The following is an 18567-nucleotide window of genomic DNA, read 5'->3' as shown; positions in this document are numbered from 1 at the left end:
TCGACCAATCACCGTGCGACATTTTTCTTTGCAGTATGACAAAGTTTGTTTATTTTATCGTTATATAATTTAGCATGAAAGTCCCGCAAAGAACTGTTTTCTTTTCAGAAATGATTTATCAAAGCTATAGTCCTGCCAGTTTCCGGTACCAAGTAATAGTTTCTTAGTAGTGGTACGGGTTTCCTTAAGACATGATTCTTAAATCATATATATATAAAACTCGTACCGAGTGATTTCAATCCAAGTTTCTTCTTCATGAGGAAATATTGTCTTTTGAAATATTGCTATATCATACCTATATGAACCAGTAAAAATCATATTCATATTGTCATTTTTTTTTCATACTATCACCACTCAATTCACGAAAATCGGTTTTGTTTGCGGCATCAGAGACATCCGTTAAAACAATCACCGAATAGAAGTATAAAGAAAGGACGCTAAAATTTCAAAATAGTTTGTCGATACAGAAATCAAATTGAAGAAAACATTTAATTGTATACAATGCTATTCTGTCCACTAGGAACTCACCACTGGCATTAAAGTTAAAACGAGCGAAAATACATATTGTCTAGAATATACCTAAAGCATAGCGATATATCACAGGGAAGAACTGTTTCCCATTTTGAGGAGTAACTAATACAGGATGTTCTGTTTGCACTGCAATACGCATGAATAACGTTTTCATGATCATTTCATATTTTATCACCACTTTGTTTTGTCAAACGTCTACATATAGACAGGAAATTTAGCAACGGTCCTGTCATATTCATGTCAATATTTATAATTTGAAATGAGAGGGTGCGGTTTGTGTTAGAAATGTCGAAATGTTAATCCTTGTAAAAATCCATTTAACGATAGATAATTATAACAATGAACGGGTCTAACACTCATAGCAATGAAACATCATAAACAACCAATTAGTTTTTTATAAGTTGTTTTTATTTTGTATTACATATCAGGTTTTTGACACTGATGATTGTTACTTTAATAAAAGGTAAAGGACAAAACAATCATATATGCTCATTTATATAAGTAAGAAAGACAACTATATACAAGTAATGGATACAGGTAAACATCTCACTCACTCGAATTACCAAATGTGTTATCAAAACCAACGAGGGAAATAATGAATCAAATATCTACTATGCTTAAAATATATACAATCAATGTTATCATATTTAAATGATGTTTACATACAATAATGAAATTCCAAAACATGCATAGACTTTGTAAGTAATTGTACGTTGAACCATTTTACCACTTTATTTCTTTTAAAACAATTGCAATACATGTTTCATCAACTTCCACTAAGTACTCTTATTGGCGTAGACGCGCGAAGTTGGTATTACTCTTTGGAGAAACAAGAGTTCTCGTGGTCTGGAAGGTGATACCGTTCCGATGGATATATTTCGTAAACAATCTACTACATTTACAAAAGGTCAAGGCATAAAGTTAACAATTGTTTAAGTTAAGTTGATAAACAAGGTTTCACGTTTAGTTTCTTTCCGCATCAATTCCAGTTGGCCCGTCATAATACGTCCATAGTTGTGCTTGCATATAGCTATCTGCCAAGCCAAAAATCTTATGGATTGCTTGAATTTAAGGCGAGTTAAATGCAGTCAAATCATGTTCTATTGTTTAAAGTCTAATGGAGCTGGGCAGGCCGTAACAACTTATCAGCTCTCTTTCCCAAAGTACACACAGTTATGCAGCGATACCAAACTTATCAACCGCACAATGGTTGACGCAGGTATATCATAATAAAAAAAGGTAAATCGTTAGTTGTCCTTGCTTACGTCTTAGCCTGGATTGTGAAGTTTGAAATAGGTCCAAAATCCCACATTGAATATTACGAACGTGGCAGGGAAGGTAACTCGTGATATTTTATCTACCATCTTTGCTTTTTTAGAATGGCCGAATACCACCATACCCGACTTCCGGATGTTCGTTGCAGGAAGACTCTGAAGCGATATAAAAAGCTCTTAAGCATTAATAACTAAACCCCAATTTTCTGAAAAGCGAGGCACTAGTTCAAAAATTAACGGTGTGAACAAGGTTTGTTACAGTGCTATGTTTCCTAGTTCTTAAGTTATCAGTCCTGCTTAGAAACATTCACTAACCCCTTAGCAAAAACAAAAGGTTACCAATTTGGCATTGACCACCACCGCTTAAACAGTTACTGTAAATCATAATATCTTATACATACATGTTTGTGTGTGTGTGTATGTGTAAAATACTAAAGATTTCTAAAATGTGAACAAAACCGCAGTTCAAACTCAAAATCGATAGAATTATGGGAGAATATGAACAAAGAAAGGCATAGAAAGGACCTGTACAGATTTGTCCTTAGTGTTAGCGTCTTCTGCTACTTGGTCAAAGTACGGAAGCACACAGATACTAAAGAGCATTGTAGAAAACATCGTACATTGTGTTCAACAGGGGTGCATTAGATTTCCCGACATGAGATTGAACGCAACCTTAAAATCTGCCAATTGTTTTCACAAATTCACATTTTACCAAACCATGTGTTGAAATAGCGTCCGTTAGTGGTCTACATCAATAACGGTTATTCACGACAATAAGAGGAAACCTTGAATATTGTATCAATAGTGTTACCATGGGTGAAGCTGGAATGTCAATGTCAATCGTCACGCTTATGGTAAAACTACCCTCACCATCACGACATAGCTTCCTGAACACACAGAAACCAGCTACCCTCACCATCACGACATAGCTCCCTGAACGCACAGAAACCAGCTACCCTCGCCATCACGACATAGCTTCCTGAACACACAGAAACCAGCTACCCTCACCATCACGACATAGCTTCCTGAACACACAGAAACCAGCTACCCTCACCACTACGACACAGGTCCCTGAACACACAAAAACCAGCGACCCTCACCACCACGACACAGGTCCCTGAACACACAGAAACCAGCTACCCTCACCACCACGACAAAGCTCCCTGAACTTAATGCATAGAAACCAGCTACCCTCACTACCATTACACAGCTCCCTGAAAACACATAAACCAGCTACCCTCACTACCATTACACAGCTCCCTGAACACACATAAACCAGCTACCCTCACCACCTCGACACAGGTCCCTGAACACACAGAACCGAACTACTTTCACCACCACGACACAGGTCCCTGAACACACAGATCTCGGCTACACTCACCACTACGACAAACTCCCTAAACTTAACGCACAGAAACCAGCTACCCTCACTACCACGACATAGCTCCCGGAACACAGAAACCAGCCAACCTTACCAGAACAACAAAGCTCCCTTAACTTAACGCACAGAACCCAAATACCCTCACCACCACGACACAGGTCCCTGAACACACATAAACCAGCTACCCTCACCACTACGACAAAGCTCCCGAAATTTAACGCACAGAAAACAGCTACCCTCACCACCACGACACAGCCTCCTGAACACACAGAAACCAGATATCCTCACCACTACGACAAAGCTCCCGAAATTTAACGCACAGAAAACAGCTACCCTCACCACCACGACACAGCCTCCTAAACACACAGAAACCAGCTACATTTGTACCATTACCACCACGACACAGCTCCATGAACACTGAGAAACCAGCCATCCTCACCACCACGACACAGCCCCCTGAACTGAACACACAGAAACCAGATACATTGGTACCATCTCCACCATGACACAGCTCCTTGAACACACAGAAACCAGATATCCTCACCACCACGACACAGTCCCCTGAACACACAGAAGCCAGCTACTTGTGTGTCATCACCACCACGACACAGCTCTATGAACACTGAGAAACCAGCCATCCTCACCAGTACGACACAGCTCCCTGAACACTGAGAAACCAGCCATCCTCACCACCACGACACAGCCCCCTGAACTGAACCCACAGAAACCAGATACATTGGTACCATCTCCACCATGACACAGCTCCTTGAACACACAGAAACCAGATATCCTCACCACCACGACACAGTCCCCTGAACACACAGAAGCCAGCTACTTGTGTGTCATCACCACCACGCCACAGCTCTATGAACACTGAGAAACCAGCCATCCTCACCACTACGACACAGCTCCCTGAACACACAGACACCAGCCCTCCTCACCACCACAGTATCCTTCCCTCACCACATAACTTAATACTCTCATCATCATAGCACCATCAATTCAACAACAGAAATCAGCCACCACAGCATCACCCCTTCAGCATAAAACTAGACACCATCACCATCAAAACACTACTCCTTCAACACTGAAACCAGTCACCTCCAACACCCCAGAATCACTAGCTCACCACGAAACTAGCCACCATTACCACCAAAACACCACTCCTTCAACACTGATACCAATCACCGGAAACAGCACCAAAGCACCACTCCTTCAACACTGATACCAATCACCGCAAACAGCACCAAAGCACCACTCATTCAACAGAAACCAGCAACCATAACCACAGCAAATCTCACCCACCATCATATCGCAATCACCACTACCCACTGCAGCGCAACACCCTCCACCCAGAATCCAGGCATCCTCGCCCTCATCATTACGACACGATGTTTTAACATAGAAATCAACCACACGTATCCTTACCATCACAGCACAACAACATTGCAACCACCACCATTTGTCGTTTCCCCATCGCCACATACCTTTTTCATAACAACCACCAGCACCAGCGTTAAGCCACCGCCACTGCCATTATTTGCATTGCAATAATGAACTCATTCAATCAGCTTACAGCAGTTCAAAAACACAGCTTCAATCGCGCTTTAGCATTACGTTTACCTCCAATAACCCCCTCACTGCTACATATCAGCACCACCACCAACAAAACCTTGCCATTGCAATCACCACCTCTCTCCATAACCATTCAGATCATTTCGATGCATTCACCGCAGCCAAAAATACATTTCATTTAAAGCATACAAAGTAGCACAATGTTTGATGCTCACACACCAAAAGTGCCAATTCGCCACACATATTATAGGACAATATGACGTAGTCACCGGCATTAGAGGATACTTATTATGCAGTTGTATTCCGTCTTTGTGTATTGCAGAGTTATCTTCTCTTGGGAGCAGGTATTGATTGTTACGTCATTGGTTTGTGTGCGAAAATTACGTCGTATTCTAAAAAATTGATGACGTTACTCTCACAACCCAATGACGTAACAATCAATACCTGCTCCAAAGAGAAGATAACTCTGCAATACGCAAAGACGGAATATGACTTCAGCATTGTATAACGTTATGATATATGTATAGATCCTTGTTACGATTCTATTCGTTATGTTTTAAACTGATTTTGTATTTACAGTGATTTTATTAAACGTTTTTATTCCACCTCAGTAGTTAAATATATACCTACCTTAGTCACCAACATGCCATCTGGTTCAAGCTGGAGAGCAGACATCATTCTGGAGCGACGTTTACGTGTCAGAACGTTAACGCATGCATATTCGAGGAGGGAGGCAAATACGAATATTAGACAGGTAGACATCCATACGTCGATTGCTTTGATGTAGGACACACGCGGAAGGGCGGAGCGTGCACCGGAACTCTGCGTCGTTATGGTGAGAACTGTGAGGACACCCAATGAGACTCGAGCAGGCGTGGCCTCCGCGTCCACCCAGAACGAGACCCAAGACAGCGCGACGATGAGGATGCTTGGGATGAAGATCTGTGCGATATAATAGCCGTTGTTCCTGGTAAGATGAAGTTTGGCCTCTAGACAGGAAAATGTTCCACCTTGTCAGAGAGAATGCAAAATGCGCTGAAGATAATTTTGCTATTTATAGAGCTGCTCATAGCAAATAAGAAGAGGATTTGTTTAGAAATAAATTGTTTGATCAATATATGCACGGTTAGTTACTAATATCTACAATATTGCCACAACATCATCGAGTTATAAGTAAATACATCCCTTGTGTCTCAAGTCTATCAGAGGGCTCCTTCTGATCCACAACTAGGAGACCAACTAACGATATTGATAAAGAATGAAAAATGAACATTATAAATATTTGTTTGATCAATATATGTGTACTTAAAGTATAGATGCATCGATGTGAAGCATAGAAATGAAGTTAACCGAATTAAATTAAGGGGCAGTTTTAATTTTAAAAAACTTTCAAATAAATGATTAAAAGAAAAAAGGTAAACTAAATCTATAACAATTATTGTTACCCGATGTACAGTTAATATGAAAAGTAAAAGCATTTTCTAATTTACTTTCACCGTAGGTCCTTGTACAGTGGCTTTCAAATGTTACGTCATCAGAGAAGAAGAATTGAGGGAGGAGTCTATCCGACATCATCCGGATAGCTTCGTTAGGGTGCCACTGGAATACCACATTCTCCGTGGAGTAGCTGTCTGTAAACGGGAAAAAAATCAAAAATTAATCTCTTAGCATCGTTCTTACTTCTTTTCGAATTATTTGACTATACTTTCTTGTATATGCCATCAGTAAAAATAAACTGTGCTAATCCTATATATTTAATCATTTTGATTAATTTTGTATATAAGAATTTTCATAGCAGTACACGTTATTTTACAAAGCCATTTCAGAAATTCAGGGAACATATCTATTAAATTGAAAATACACAAAAATAATTCATTTATGTGTTTTTTTATGAAGATAACATTCGATAAGCTTAGAAATGTTCGAAAACAAAGAAGAAATATAATATAACCTTGACGGAAAAATATTCCTGACTTGACTCAATCGAAAACATTTTGGTATCATGTAATAAGAATGACAAGATGCATGTCGTTTGCTTGGCAATGCAATATTAATCGGACATATCAAAATATTTTGTTTCACTTACTGGGTATATATCTGTAAAATGTACCCTTAATTTCTAAACACAACAATATATTAATGATCTCCTATCGGAGCTGTATATGTATGGTCTGACTTACAACTTTCGATGGCGATGAGGCAATGCTGGGAGTCCAAAGGATAAGCCACCAGCTTCATGTCACAGGATAATGTCATCGATACCCTGATAAGGTGTACACATAAAATATTATCATAATTTGACTAAAGTGGCTGATTTATGGCATTTCGTTGTTTCGTCTTTTCTCCCCAAAAGTACGAGATTAAGATTCGATTCTCGATGTTTTGTCTTTTCGAGTCGAAGAGACATAACACTTTTAATATTGTTTGATTATTACAAAATTAAGACAACGCCCTAAATACGCTGTACAAGACAGAGTCACGGAAAACTCTGTGCATTGATGTAACCATGATATGCTAAAGGATTCTTGTCTACAAAATTACACCCGTTAGTTGACTGTGCTAGTTTGTACAATGTATAAGTAGTCTATTGAGAGATATGTTATACTCCCGACATCCTTAATGTATCCACAATGCATTAGCTATCCTTTGGTATTGTGACGTCAGTTCCGTTTGTGCATTGGTCATTCAAATATAACGGAACATCCTTATATTTGGTTGATGTTATAAGTGGATGTTCCAACTGTCGCCATGTTGGCACTACCACAGTAACAATCGCATTTGTGATTTATCGATAATAATGTCCTTTGTCTTTACAAACCTTCAATTAATTAATTCGGAAAAAAATCATCCTCTTTTATGTTGTATTATGAAGATAAACAGCCAAATTTCCCGTTTTTTCTTTCCCTTTATATTTGTTTATTTTATAGGTTTTCAAACAAACGTTTACCTCACACTGTAAAACACAGTTCCATTTGGATAAAGTTGCATCAGTCGGTTCGGGACTGTCACCTCGTGAAAGTTTGCTGTCTTCTCGTTAGAGAAAATGGTGTCTGGTACCCAGACCTTCTCTATCATACGGCTGTTAAGCTCCAACATAGTCATACCCTTGACTGGCTGGTATGCCAGACGCTTGTCCGCCCACTTCTGGCGCAGGAATATCGTCATCGTGTAGTCCTGGACATATGGCGTAGCAGACAGAAAATGTAAGTAAGTACAAGCGGTGGATGCATACCAGGTTAAATAATTTGATAAACTCACGTGTATTGCATTGAGGCTATGTTGAGCTAGTTAGAAACACATACATATTTCATCCAGGGAGCACATTAGATTGCATAACTGTAACTATGTATTTAATATAAGTATAACTTAAAAATGTACTCACCATGGTAACCTCGGTTAGTGTGTTGATACTCATAATGTAAATCTGAATGGTCACATTCGTGGGGATATCTGTCAAAAAGATATATATATTTGTTAATTTAAATACGTATAAGCAAGTGTTTATGGTATTCTGATACTGATTCATAAACCAAGTTTAGAGTTTGTATATATCTCTGTTTTAAAACGACTTCTTTCTTATTTTTATAACTAATATTGAGCATGACCTTGTTGTAGAATCATGTTTTAGACCTCATTTTATCCTTGAATATTTGTGTATCGGCGTATGTTTTATATGAGGTTAAACATCAAGAAATTTACATCTCAAAAAATCTTGTTTGGATACTGAATGCTATCGAACAATAACACAATTTCGTGTAACGTTGTTAAACTGAAATAGACAGATATTCATCTCATTTCAATCATAAATATTACCATAAACTGTATTTTTAGGAAAAGCAGTATTTGAATAAAGTATCCATTCCATTAAATTATTTATATTACGCATTGAATAATTTACGCCGACTGTAATAATATACGCACATAGTATAGGTAAATATTGGCATTAAATATAGGAAATCGATGAAGTGACAGTGTTGACAAAACATGACAGAGTACTGAAATGATTTCGCGCTATAGCAAACTTCGTTGCTCCTATTTTATGCAAACTGATTTACGAATACAATGTGGTATGATTAAATACGATGATCCAACAGAAATATACATTCATCATCCCATGGACTATAAATTCATCATCCCATGGACTTTTTTTCTCTGCCTTCCTTCTTTTCTCTTTTTTCAAATGTATGTATTTATTAATATGCATAATTGTATGTATAACAGTATAAGACATATATATGACAGACTGTAATACATAATGAACACATCTTTCTGTCTCTCAATCTCAATCTGCCTTTTTCAATGTTTTCTTTCTTTTTGTGTAGGTATGGGCGTGCAAAGTGAATGTAAGAATAGTGTGTGTGTGTGTATGTGTGTGTGTACATGTAAACATAATAAGAATTCTTCTTTGCTTGTCTGCAAATTATGACAATAGTGTTCTTGATGATGATAATTGATGAAATGTTCAAAAGATGATAGTGATGGTGATAATGATGATGATGAAAAATTGATTTTTTTTATGATGATGATGATGATGATTATGAGTATAAAGACGAAGATTATGACGATATAGATTATCTTAATGAAAAGATAATGATGATATTAATGATGATCGTGATTATGATAAGAAAAAGATGATGGCGACAAAGAGGAAAATTAAATACAATAAGAAAGTGTATGTGTATGTGTGTGTGTATGTGTGTTGAATGTGTGTGTGTATGTGTGTGTGTATGTGTGTGTGTATGCATGTGAATGTATTCTTTTGTCATGTCATAAATATTATGTAAACAAAAGTGGAAAATAAATAATTACAAAAAGAAAAAAAAGATGTTTTCGTCATCATTGGTCGTAATGACATTTAAAATGCCAAGGCACAATAAACGGCCATACGTTTAAAAGAGAGCTGGTGAGAGTACCCCAAATAGATATTGAATATTCAGAGAATCAATTTTAGTTATTTCAAAGGGAAAATATTAAAAAAAAGTGTTCGTGCAGATGCAAATAACACGTAGACTTCATTTTTCGCACGTTCTGGCAACAATAGTAAGTGATTCCGGATTTTTGTTGTTTGTTGTTTTTTGTTGTTTTTTAATGCCGGTATACAAAAATTATCTACACTTGAATTTTGCAATATCTTACGCTTGGAATATTCAAACCTTAACTGGCATCTAAACGTCTAGTAATGATCTTTTGAATTTGTATAAATATAATTATTTCTATTTTTATAGTCCAAAAAAGAAGACACAGTCCTCGCATGCATCATCTTTTTACAAACGTAAAAATATATAAGCTGGTTAGTTTGAAATAAGTCTTCCTTTGTTAATTAAGATCGTAAATTATCATTCTCTGCACTAACATGTTGCATGGTAATCTGGCTACATCATTGTTAAACATGAATTGCTGACAATTTTTCAAAATGATAGGCATTTTATCATGAGTGATCCATTTTTGGTCAAAAGTCTTTAAGGTCCTCCCGTTTTACTTTTTGCTCGATCAACGAGATGCTGACTGGCTATTTACTCGACTCCAAACCAGGTCAACTATAAAATTAACAAAAGCTTTATGCATGATTTTCCTCTACATTGTTTTTCCTTCATCATTGTTTATAGATGAGAATAACGGACCACAGTCTGAAAGACACCGTCGTCATGAAACGCCTTCTATTGTGTCGCAAAATTGTTCGGTAATGAATGGTACTAACCGTCCTCAAACTCAGGAGATAGTTTGGAGTCATATCTACTTTCGTTCAAGAGCGCCTTTAGGACTTCTTGTCTGTAAAACATTAAAAGCGGTGAAATATACGCCCTGTCCAACATAACATAGAATAATATTACTTATTATACCAATTTTAGACAAATAAACCGCATCACGTCCAACAGTACAGTGTTTAACATACCAGAGGTAAAATATATATCGTGTCCAACAGTACTTTGTATAGCATATCAGAAGCAGATTAAAGTGTGTTTACTAAGTCCAACAGTTATATGGTTACTTTATTCAAGTAAAAACTTATTAGCGAACAAACAGAAGTGCATCAAATGTGTCCAAACCGTATGATCGAGTAATCCTGTGTGTAAAAAAAGCCTGCTTTGATTAAGGAACTACAAACATCGATAAGTCGCTACATATTGAAAATGTTTCGAGCAAATGAGACTAAGAGGCGACAACAGAGACTTGGCCAACAGCAAATACAGTGCTCTGGAAGCAAAGTAAAGTTGGACAGTTATTCGTTATTTCGAAAAGCGAATAACGAATAACGAATAACTGTCTAACTTTACCTTGCCTGCTCTAGAAACCTAACTAAGAAAGTCTGAAAAAGTCAAAACCAACCACAAATTTCCGAATGGATTTAACCACACTGAGTTACAATAGCGTTTACTCTCCGGAAAGGTGGAAAACTCACCACAATAACAAATATTTTGGTTAACACGAATGCATAGTCGTGAAGACCATGTGCCATACCCGGAACTAGAAAACGTTGCCGTTGTAAATGAAATGGAAGTAAGGTAGAATGCGTTTTTTTGCTCGACCGAAGTTGTCAATATGCCATTCCACAAAGAGGCGATATTGATCCGTAAAGTTTCCATATTGTAGTGAGGAACATCAACGTTATTCTTAAAAGCACTTAAATCGAGGAAAATGACCTTTTCCAGACACCATCCTGAACCAGAAACAAACTGACTCATTCTGCTAGAACAAAGGTCCAGTCAGAATCAATTTTGGATCCCATAAAGAATTGTTTCTGTGCTAAAAGCTGAACATTTGACCGGTGACCAAGAAGATTCTCTACCCATATGCCAGCTCTAAGAGGCAAAGTTTGTGTACACTTGGTACCAGCAAAAATCCGTTCAGACTAGATGAGATCACCCTTTCATCGCAAAGTTACTCCTTAAAACAGGAACGGTACCGAGAAAACGCCTTATGTGGGTCCAAGTACAGAAATGTAACACCCATGAAGAAATGTTACACCCATGAGACGTGCCGTGGCCGGTGATTAACGGGAACAATTTATTCAGCCGAAAAAAAAAACGTCACACGGAACGCTAATTTTAAAATGTTACTTCGAGTATTCAATGCTGACAGTAAACACGAACGCTTAATAATAAATAAAATAAAGGACCACGTGTCTGACAAAGAGTACCAAACCATGACGATGATATTGGCAGCCATTCAGAAACAAACTAATATAATGATGGGCTAAGTGACAGGGAAATATTTAAAGGGCAGGAAAATCAATAATAAAGGTTTCCGTCCTGTAGCATTGAATTCACCAGCAGCTCAGAATTCACGTCCAGCGAGAAAAGTTGAATTTTGGGGAAGTGGCGATGCTTTCTCGTATTCAGGTAAAACAGGAGGGGTCTCCAATGGGTGGTGTTAGTGGTCTAAACCCTGTTATAGATGGATACAAATGATGGTCTTCATGTAGATATGTAACTAAAGTTATGATATTCCTTAACGACATATGACAAAAGCGGTAGTTTTACTTGATGACATACTAAGTATAACAAGGTAAATGTCAATAAATAAGTAGAGCGAGGGGAAATATTATTGATATGAAATTCATTTGGAAGTTACATCTCAGTTATCGGTTCAGGTTGCATCTTAACCCAATGATAATTTCATTGATTCTCTGACATAGAAAACATTTTATGGTGCTTACCGATAAGGTATACTGCGATATGAATGTGACTTGACGACGTCAAAACGGTACAAATATCGAACTAAATTGTCACTGTGGTATAATTTTAACGTTAACTTTAACATCTTTGTGTAAACATTCCTTTTTTGTTATTTGTAAGCCGATATAAACCACACAAATAAAAGGCACAATACAACGTCATTTATATAACATAAATCAAGATAACATACCTTGTTTTGTTGTAGCTGTTTAGGACATGTTGACAATGTAGAAAATATGGCAACGTTGTTAACACAATGAAAACTATCGAAATGTTCCTGAGTCCATACATACTTCTTCCACTCTGCCACACGATATACACTGGTATACACAACTTGTTTTTGAGTCGCCTTGTGATATGCCCCACGTTTGTTTCACAACTTGTTTTTGAGTCGCCTTGTAATATGCCCCACGTTTGTTTCACACTTTGTGTTTGAGTCGCCTTGCGATATGCCACACGTTTGCTTCACAACTTGTGTTTCAGTCGCCTTGTGATATGCCACTCGTTTGTTTCACAACTTGTGTTTGATTCGCCTTGTGATATGCCACACGTTTGTTTCACAACTTGTGTTTGAGTCGCCTTGTAATATGCCACACGTTTGTTTCACAACTTGTGTTTGAGTCGCCTTGTGATATGCCACACGTTTGTTTCACAACTTGTGTTTGAGACGACCTATGATACGGCCACTGACACATGATTAGAAGCCGGGATGTGAATATTTGCTGATCAATTTAACAGTGATATTGTGTAACGCTGTTCAATTATGTATCAGAAGCGATCAATGACATATGAAAATGGCGTTTACCAGCTGTGGACGTGTAGGAATATACAACCGACTGCTTAACATGATACCAGGCGGGACAATTAGATCGACCAGCAGCCAGTTCTTTTTGAAACTCGAGTCGTGATCATTCCCTATCCTACAAAATACCTATCAAATAACATGAATCCGATATGTTTGCTTTTGAAACTTGAAAGCTTTTAAACAATTTATCACGATAGGTTTATATAAAATCAGCCTCCTATATTTGCTTTGTGAATTCACTGGCATCAATTCCCTAGACGGTGATGGTCACTGTGAAAGCTACTGGCTGTATTATATAACAAACATCAAAATCAATTAATTTGAACCCGGCTCACGGCCGCAATACGAACCATTTGCCAAAATATATTTTTTATATCTAATTTGAACAGTTAATCAAGATCAAAATTTCTATTTACTCCAGATGACCTTTCTTTACACATGTCTTTATACCCCTTGCAAGGTATACGGTTTTGGCTTTTATCCATGCTTTAACATGTTAGACAGAATATTTGGACGGCTTTCGTTGCTGATAACGGATGTAATACAGTTCATTATGCATTGTATCAGCATGTCATTGTTCAGTGTTATTTCGTTTGCTGTATCGTTCCAACGCCTCTCCTCTGTCATTATATCTACGGCTTCAAGATACTTTGATGCAATATGATGGGTTTCACAGTTAGGTACAAAACTGTCAATATACCCTGTGCACTTGCAACATAGGATAAACTTTAGGCACAGGGGGTCGGTTCTATCTATGCGTGATTATCTGAAAGGCGGACGATACAGAATATTAACAGAGAGCTTTGATGACGATGCAAACAAACGCCATGTATCGTTTGAAGGCTACAGCTGATGTAATATTTCAGATATTTGAGGCGATGATTTGTGTTCTTTCAGAATTCGTGTCAGGATATAATGGGTCAATATGCTTCGTTGAATGACCTTAGAGCCAGAAGTTGAAAAATGGATGATTTGTATATCATTGCTGAATACTTACAATATGAATAATTATAAATCAAGCACTACAAAAACTCCCTCCTCCTGACGTTTTTGACCAGAAAACATTAAATCCAAACAGCAATGTGTTTTGATTTCACAGAGAAACAATTATCACATAATTGGACTGATTCGTCTGAGGTATGAAACATAATAAAAAAAAAAAAAAAAATGTTGCTGAAATATTGGCCCTATCACTACACTGCTCACCCAACTGGTACAATACTTGATATGAATATATAATGTTTTCATATAATTGCTTGGTAATACATTTTTGAATCGTATTCGTCTACTCTGTAACATGAAACGTGTTACCAAACGAGATTAGTGGTATTTGAGGTTTGTAGCGTGTATAGAGAGCATTGGTTGCGGACTGTTAGCACGATTATGTGAGGTTTTTGCTGCTCATTTTAAGAGCAAAATACAATTCACGACAATAGTATGCATGGTGTTTTTGTGATCGTGAAGATATTCTTAATGCATTGTATCTCGATTTCTGAACTATTACACTTAACTTTGATTTCGAAATTTACGAAATTTATCTAAATCTTGATCTCCCCACTTTATATGTCCTATTCTGTAAATGTAATTTCATTTCAGTAATTATTACCATAACTTTAGTATGCATATACAATACCTACACCCATCATTGTAGCCCAAAAACAAAAGATTCAAATCTCCCTACCTCCCTACCGTGACGTAACCAATATCTCGACGACAGAGCCACGGAGTGATCTCCCTTCCTCTTCTTTTTAACTCGCCTGCTGCCTGCTGACGGCCCGGAGCTTGCTCCATATCAAAACCTAGTTTTGTCGGTTAGGTTTGAGTGTCAACTCAATTTATTGCGCAGTTTGCTTGGTTTATACCCATCTGCCCTTATAACTATAATTATTTATTGTTGAAAATTATTTGTGTACCTTTTACGGCCGGCTATTTTACTCCACGTGTGCCGGTGGTGTGCCACGCGGTCCGCCATTATTGTGTGAAAATTTCCGACTTCTGTTTATTTTAGTGACAGTTGTTTGTTTCGGCAAACGTTATATATAATAACCGTTTCGGATTTATATTAAGGGTGAAATTCTTTCTCCGTTGCGTACTTTGTACTATCGTATTTTATATTTTTTTCCCGTGTTTGTCTGCTTGTAAACTTCGTTTACTTTCGCTTTGGAGCTTTGTCCCCAGTGTCATCCTTGCAGTGAGGTTTCGGTTTGTGAACTTTGTTCACAGACTGAATCTCAGGACAAGGCCTTCGTTGTTCCCAAACGACCCTCGGTTCTCCGTAAGAGATATGCATCTGCACCTTCCGGTAAGCGAGGGGACAAGAGAGGTAGGGGTCGTGCCACCAGCTCTCTGTGATCTGGTTGTACTGTCTCTGGGGTGGCCCCCTCCTGTTCAGGAACTCCCTGGAGTAGGGGAGGGGCAGCCCGACCCTGGCTTGGCACAGGCCAGGATAGAAATGGCCGGGAACGCCCGAAAGCTTTCGCGCTTGCCTTCGGGTAGGGACTACCGTCCGCCGGTTACTGACTCTGTCAGTGATCCCGGCATTCATGGTGGTGCTGTCGTTGGGGACAGTCATGGTGCCGGGCCTGTTCTTTCGGGTTCAGGTCCTGGTGTGACTACAGACTCTCTTTCGGGATTGTCTGTGTCCACCGGGATTAGTGACGTGCAGCTCACTAATCCCGTCACCAATGCTGGTCAGGCTTACTCTCCCGGTCAGTTACCCGGACCCGGTCCTATTAGGTCCGGTCCGGAGATTAATTCTTCTGGGACCCTTGGGGGTTTCCCCCCAGGTGTTGGTTTTGCTGGACAGGAGGCCAGCTTCCACCTGGAGGGAAATGCTGTCCACCTTCGCTCGTTGGGCAAGGTGGCCAGCCCCAGTCACAGGCAGGCCAGTTTGCCCCCCCCCCCCCCCCCAGCATTCTGCTACTTCGGGGGCCTTATCGGCCGGTCCTTAGAAGGTGTGTCGGACCTTAAAGACTTCTGCCTCTCGGGCAGGCTCGTTGGTCTCTGGGTCCAAGGGTAGGATTTGGCTAATAACCCTAAACCTACAGCCACGGTCGTTAGGCGCACTGCACCTAAACGCCATTATGGGGAGCCTTCTCTCGAGTTGGCCCCTCTGGCTGGCCCATTTCCTCCGCCCGAGGCTTTTGGTCTGGATGGTGTGGAAGCTATGTACGCTGAGGGCGTGGGTGTGGCAGAGGACGATGATGTTGTCCCCGAGTCCAACACCCTTTTGGGTTCTTTGGTGGCTCCTCGGGTGTCCGCTCGGTCGAACCGCTCTCTGCCAGAAGGTACTATTGTGTCTTCAGCTCTGGCTGTCTTATATAGACTACCTGACGGTTTGTCTATATAGGGTATCCGACTTGCCTGAGGGTTGGATTACAGAGACAAAGCAGGCTGACATTCAGGACAGAGTGACCTCTGCCCTGAACGGGGCATTGAGAGCGCTGAAAGCTTTACAGGTGTAATCGCTCGTCAATGTCTTGTTGGCTAGGCGGTTTTCAGTTTTGAAAAACCGCCCAGTCCTTGAGCCTTACCGCTCCCGATTGTTGACTGCCCCCTGATCAGGGCTCTTTTTGGAGGGGCCCTTCCTTCTGTTCAGAAGGATTTGAAGGATGACTCGGTTGCCTCTGCACTTCTTGTGAAGAGGATTCAGGCTGAGAAGGCCAGTACCTCGCAGGGGTCAGTGCCTCCTAAGAAGAAAGCTAAACCTTCGGCTTCGCAGTCTTCTGCGCAGCCCAAGTATAAGCCTCCCTTCAAGGGCAACAAAAGGAAGGGTAAGAAGGGTAAGAACCCTCCTTGATCGTGACAGACGACGAGTTTGGGATCCACCCTTAGCGTCAGAGCCAAGATCTGTTTTCCTCGACCGGGGGATCCGGAAAAGGCTCTGGCGCTCCAGCAGGAAGTAAGGACCATTCTTACCAAGGGTGCGGTAGAGGAGGTTCCTATGTCGGTATGCACTCTCGGGTTCTACTACAGAATGTTTCTGGTTCAGAAGAAGTCCTGGGCGTGACGTCCCATAATAGATCTTAGTGCCTTCAACAAGCACGTAAATTCTCCTCACTTCAAGATGGACACTCCTCGGGGTATTATCGCCTCCGTGAGAGAGGGAATGTGGGCGACTTTAGTAGATCTGAAGGACTCCTACTCCTACCGATTGGGAAGCCTGGCTTCCTCTGAACCAATCGGTCAAGGAGTTCGCACGCTGGTGGACTCATCAGGACAATGTTCTCCGAGGGGTTTCTTTGTCCAAGCCGTTTCCCTATATGACCATGTTCACGGATGCATCCGTGACAGGGTGGGAAGCTCATCTCGACGGGCATTGCCGGTCGGGGGAGTGGTCTAGGGAACAGCTCTCGGAGCACATCAATGTGCTCGAGATGAGGGCTGTTCTGTTGGCTCTGCAGTCTCTTCGGGATATTCTGCATTCCAATGTGGTTTGTATGGCTACGGACAACACTACAGTTGTCGCGTATCTGGAGAGACAGAGGAAACCAGGTCTCATATCCTGTGTTCCCTCGCTATCACTTTTGTCGCTTCTGGTGGAAGAGCCCCTGGCTCTTCACCTCAGAGCGAACCTCCTTCGCCAGCCTCGGTCCAGGACGATGCATTCTCGTCCGGAGATCCTCCACCTTCACGCGTGGAAGCTATCTCAGGAGGTCTCGCTCAGGTGGGCTTTTCTAGGGACGTGTCAGATCGCATCGCTCGATCAATTAGGTCTTCCTCATCTGCCGTCTACCAGTCACGATGGCAGATTAACTGTGATTGGTGTGTCGGCAGGAAGGTTGATCCGATCAAGGCTACTGTCCAGGTGATATCGAACTTCCTTCTTTGGCTGTTTAGGGACCGCAATATTGCCCCTGGCACTATCGCTGGTTATCGCACGGCCATTGCTAGTGTTCTCTCTAGTCATGGTAGGCTGGAGGTAGGCTCGTCCACTTCTCTTTCTGCCTTGATTAGTTGGGTTGGACAGGCATAGGGTCCGACAGTTGGCTCCGCAGTAGAATTTGCCACTGGTGCTCGAATCGGTGATGCGGGAACCTTATGAGCCTTTAGCGTCTGCCTCCTTGACGTTTGTTACCTACAAGGTGGTATTCCTTATTGCCCTGACCTCAGGTCAAAGGAGGGGTGAGATTCATGCCTTGTCTTCTCACCCCTCTTGCCTCCATTGGTCCAGGAATTACTCTGCCGTTACCCTTCTCACTGATCCTGCCTTCATGGCTAAGAATCAGGTTGTTGGCTTCTCGCCCGATCCTAATAAGATTCCGTCTTTGACTGCCTTCGTTGGGTCTGAGGAAAAGGATGGGGGGGGGGGGGGGGGCCCAAAGG

General features: G+C 40.4%; 1 protein-coding gene across 2 annotated transcripts; it reads right to left on the bottom strand.

Moving 5' to 3' along the window:
* Nucleotides 1-940: 940 nt before the first annotated feature.
* On the bottom strand, nucleotides 941-12875 carry LOC110457199 (glycine receptor subunit alpha-4-like). 2 transcript variants are annotated; one of them, XM_021508361.1, is made up of 8 exons: nucleotides 12628-12875; nucleotides 10460-10530; nucleotides 8144-8211; nucleotides 7709-7935; nucleotides 6942-7024; nucleotides 6252-6392; nucleotides 5392-5771; nucleotides 941-1961 (listed from the first exon to the last, which is right to left on the bottom strand). In XM_021508361.1, the coding sequence occupies exons 1-8, from the start codon at nucleotides 12726-12728 to the stop codon at nucleotides 1800-1802; spliced, it is 1233 nt and encodes a 410-aa protein (XP_021364036.1). In that variant the 5' UTR covers nucleotides 12729-12875; the 3' UTR covers nucleotides 941-1799. The 2 variants fall into 2 exon arrangements, with proteins under 2 accessions (XP_021364036.1, XP_021364037.1); XM_021508362.1 differs by lacking the exon at nucleotides 10460-10530 and having other exon boundaries at nucleotides 12628-12685.
* Nucleotides 12876-18567: the final 5692 nt, after the last annotated feature.

This window comes from Mizuhopecten yessoensis, unplaced genomic scaffold, assembly GCF_002113885.1.
Source record: "Mizuhopecten yessoensis strain PY_sf001 unplaced genomic scaffold, ASM211388v2 scaffold9049, whole genome shotgun sequence".
In the NCBI taxonomy this organism is placed as follows: domain Eukaryota; kingdom Metazoa; phylum Mollusca; class Bivalvia; order Pectinida; family Pectinidae; genus Mizuhopecten; species Mizuhopecten yessoensis.
This window is presented reverse-complemented; position numbering and strand designations above follow the sequence as displayed.

Excerpts from the sequence above, each read along its gene's own strand:
- LOC110457199 (XM_021508361.1), bottom strand. The coding sequence starts at position 12,728 with ATGTATGGACTCAGGAACATTTCGATAGTTTTCATTGTGTTAACAACG. Across the intron at positions 7,936-8,143 it reads CACTAACCGAGGTTACCATG|GACTACACGATGACGATATT; the intron begins GTGAGTACATTT and ends CCATATGTCCAG. Across the intron at positions 6,393-6,941 it reads CCTCATCGCCATCGAAAGTT|ACAGCTACTCCACGGAGAAT; the intron begins GTAAGTCAGACC and ends TCCCGTTTACAG.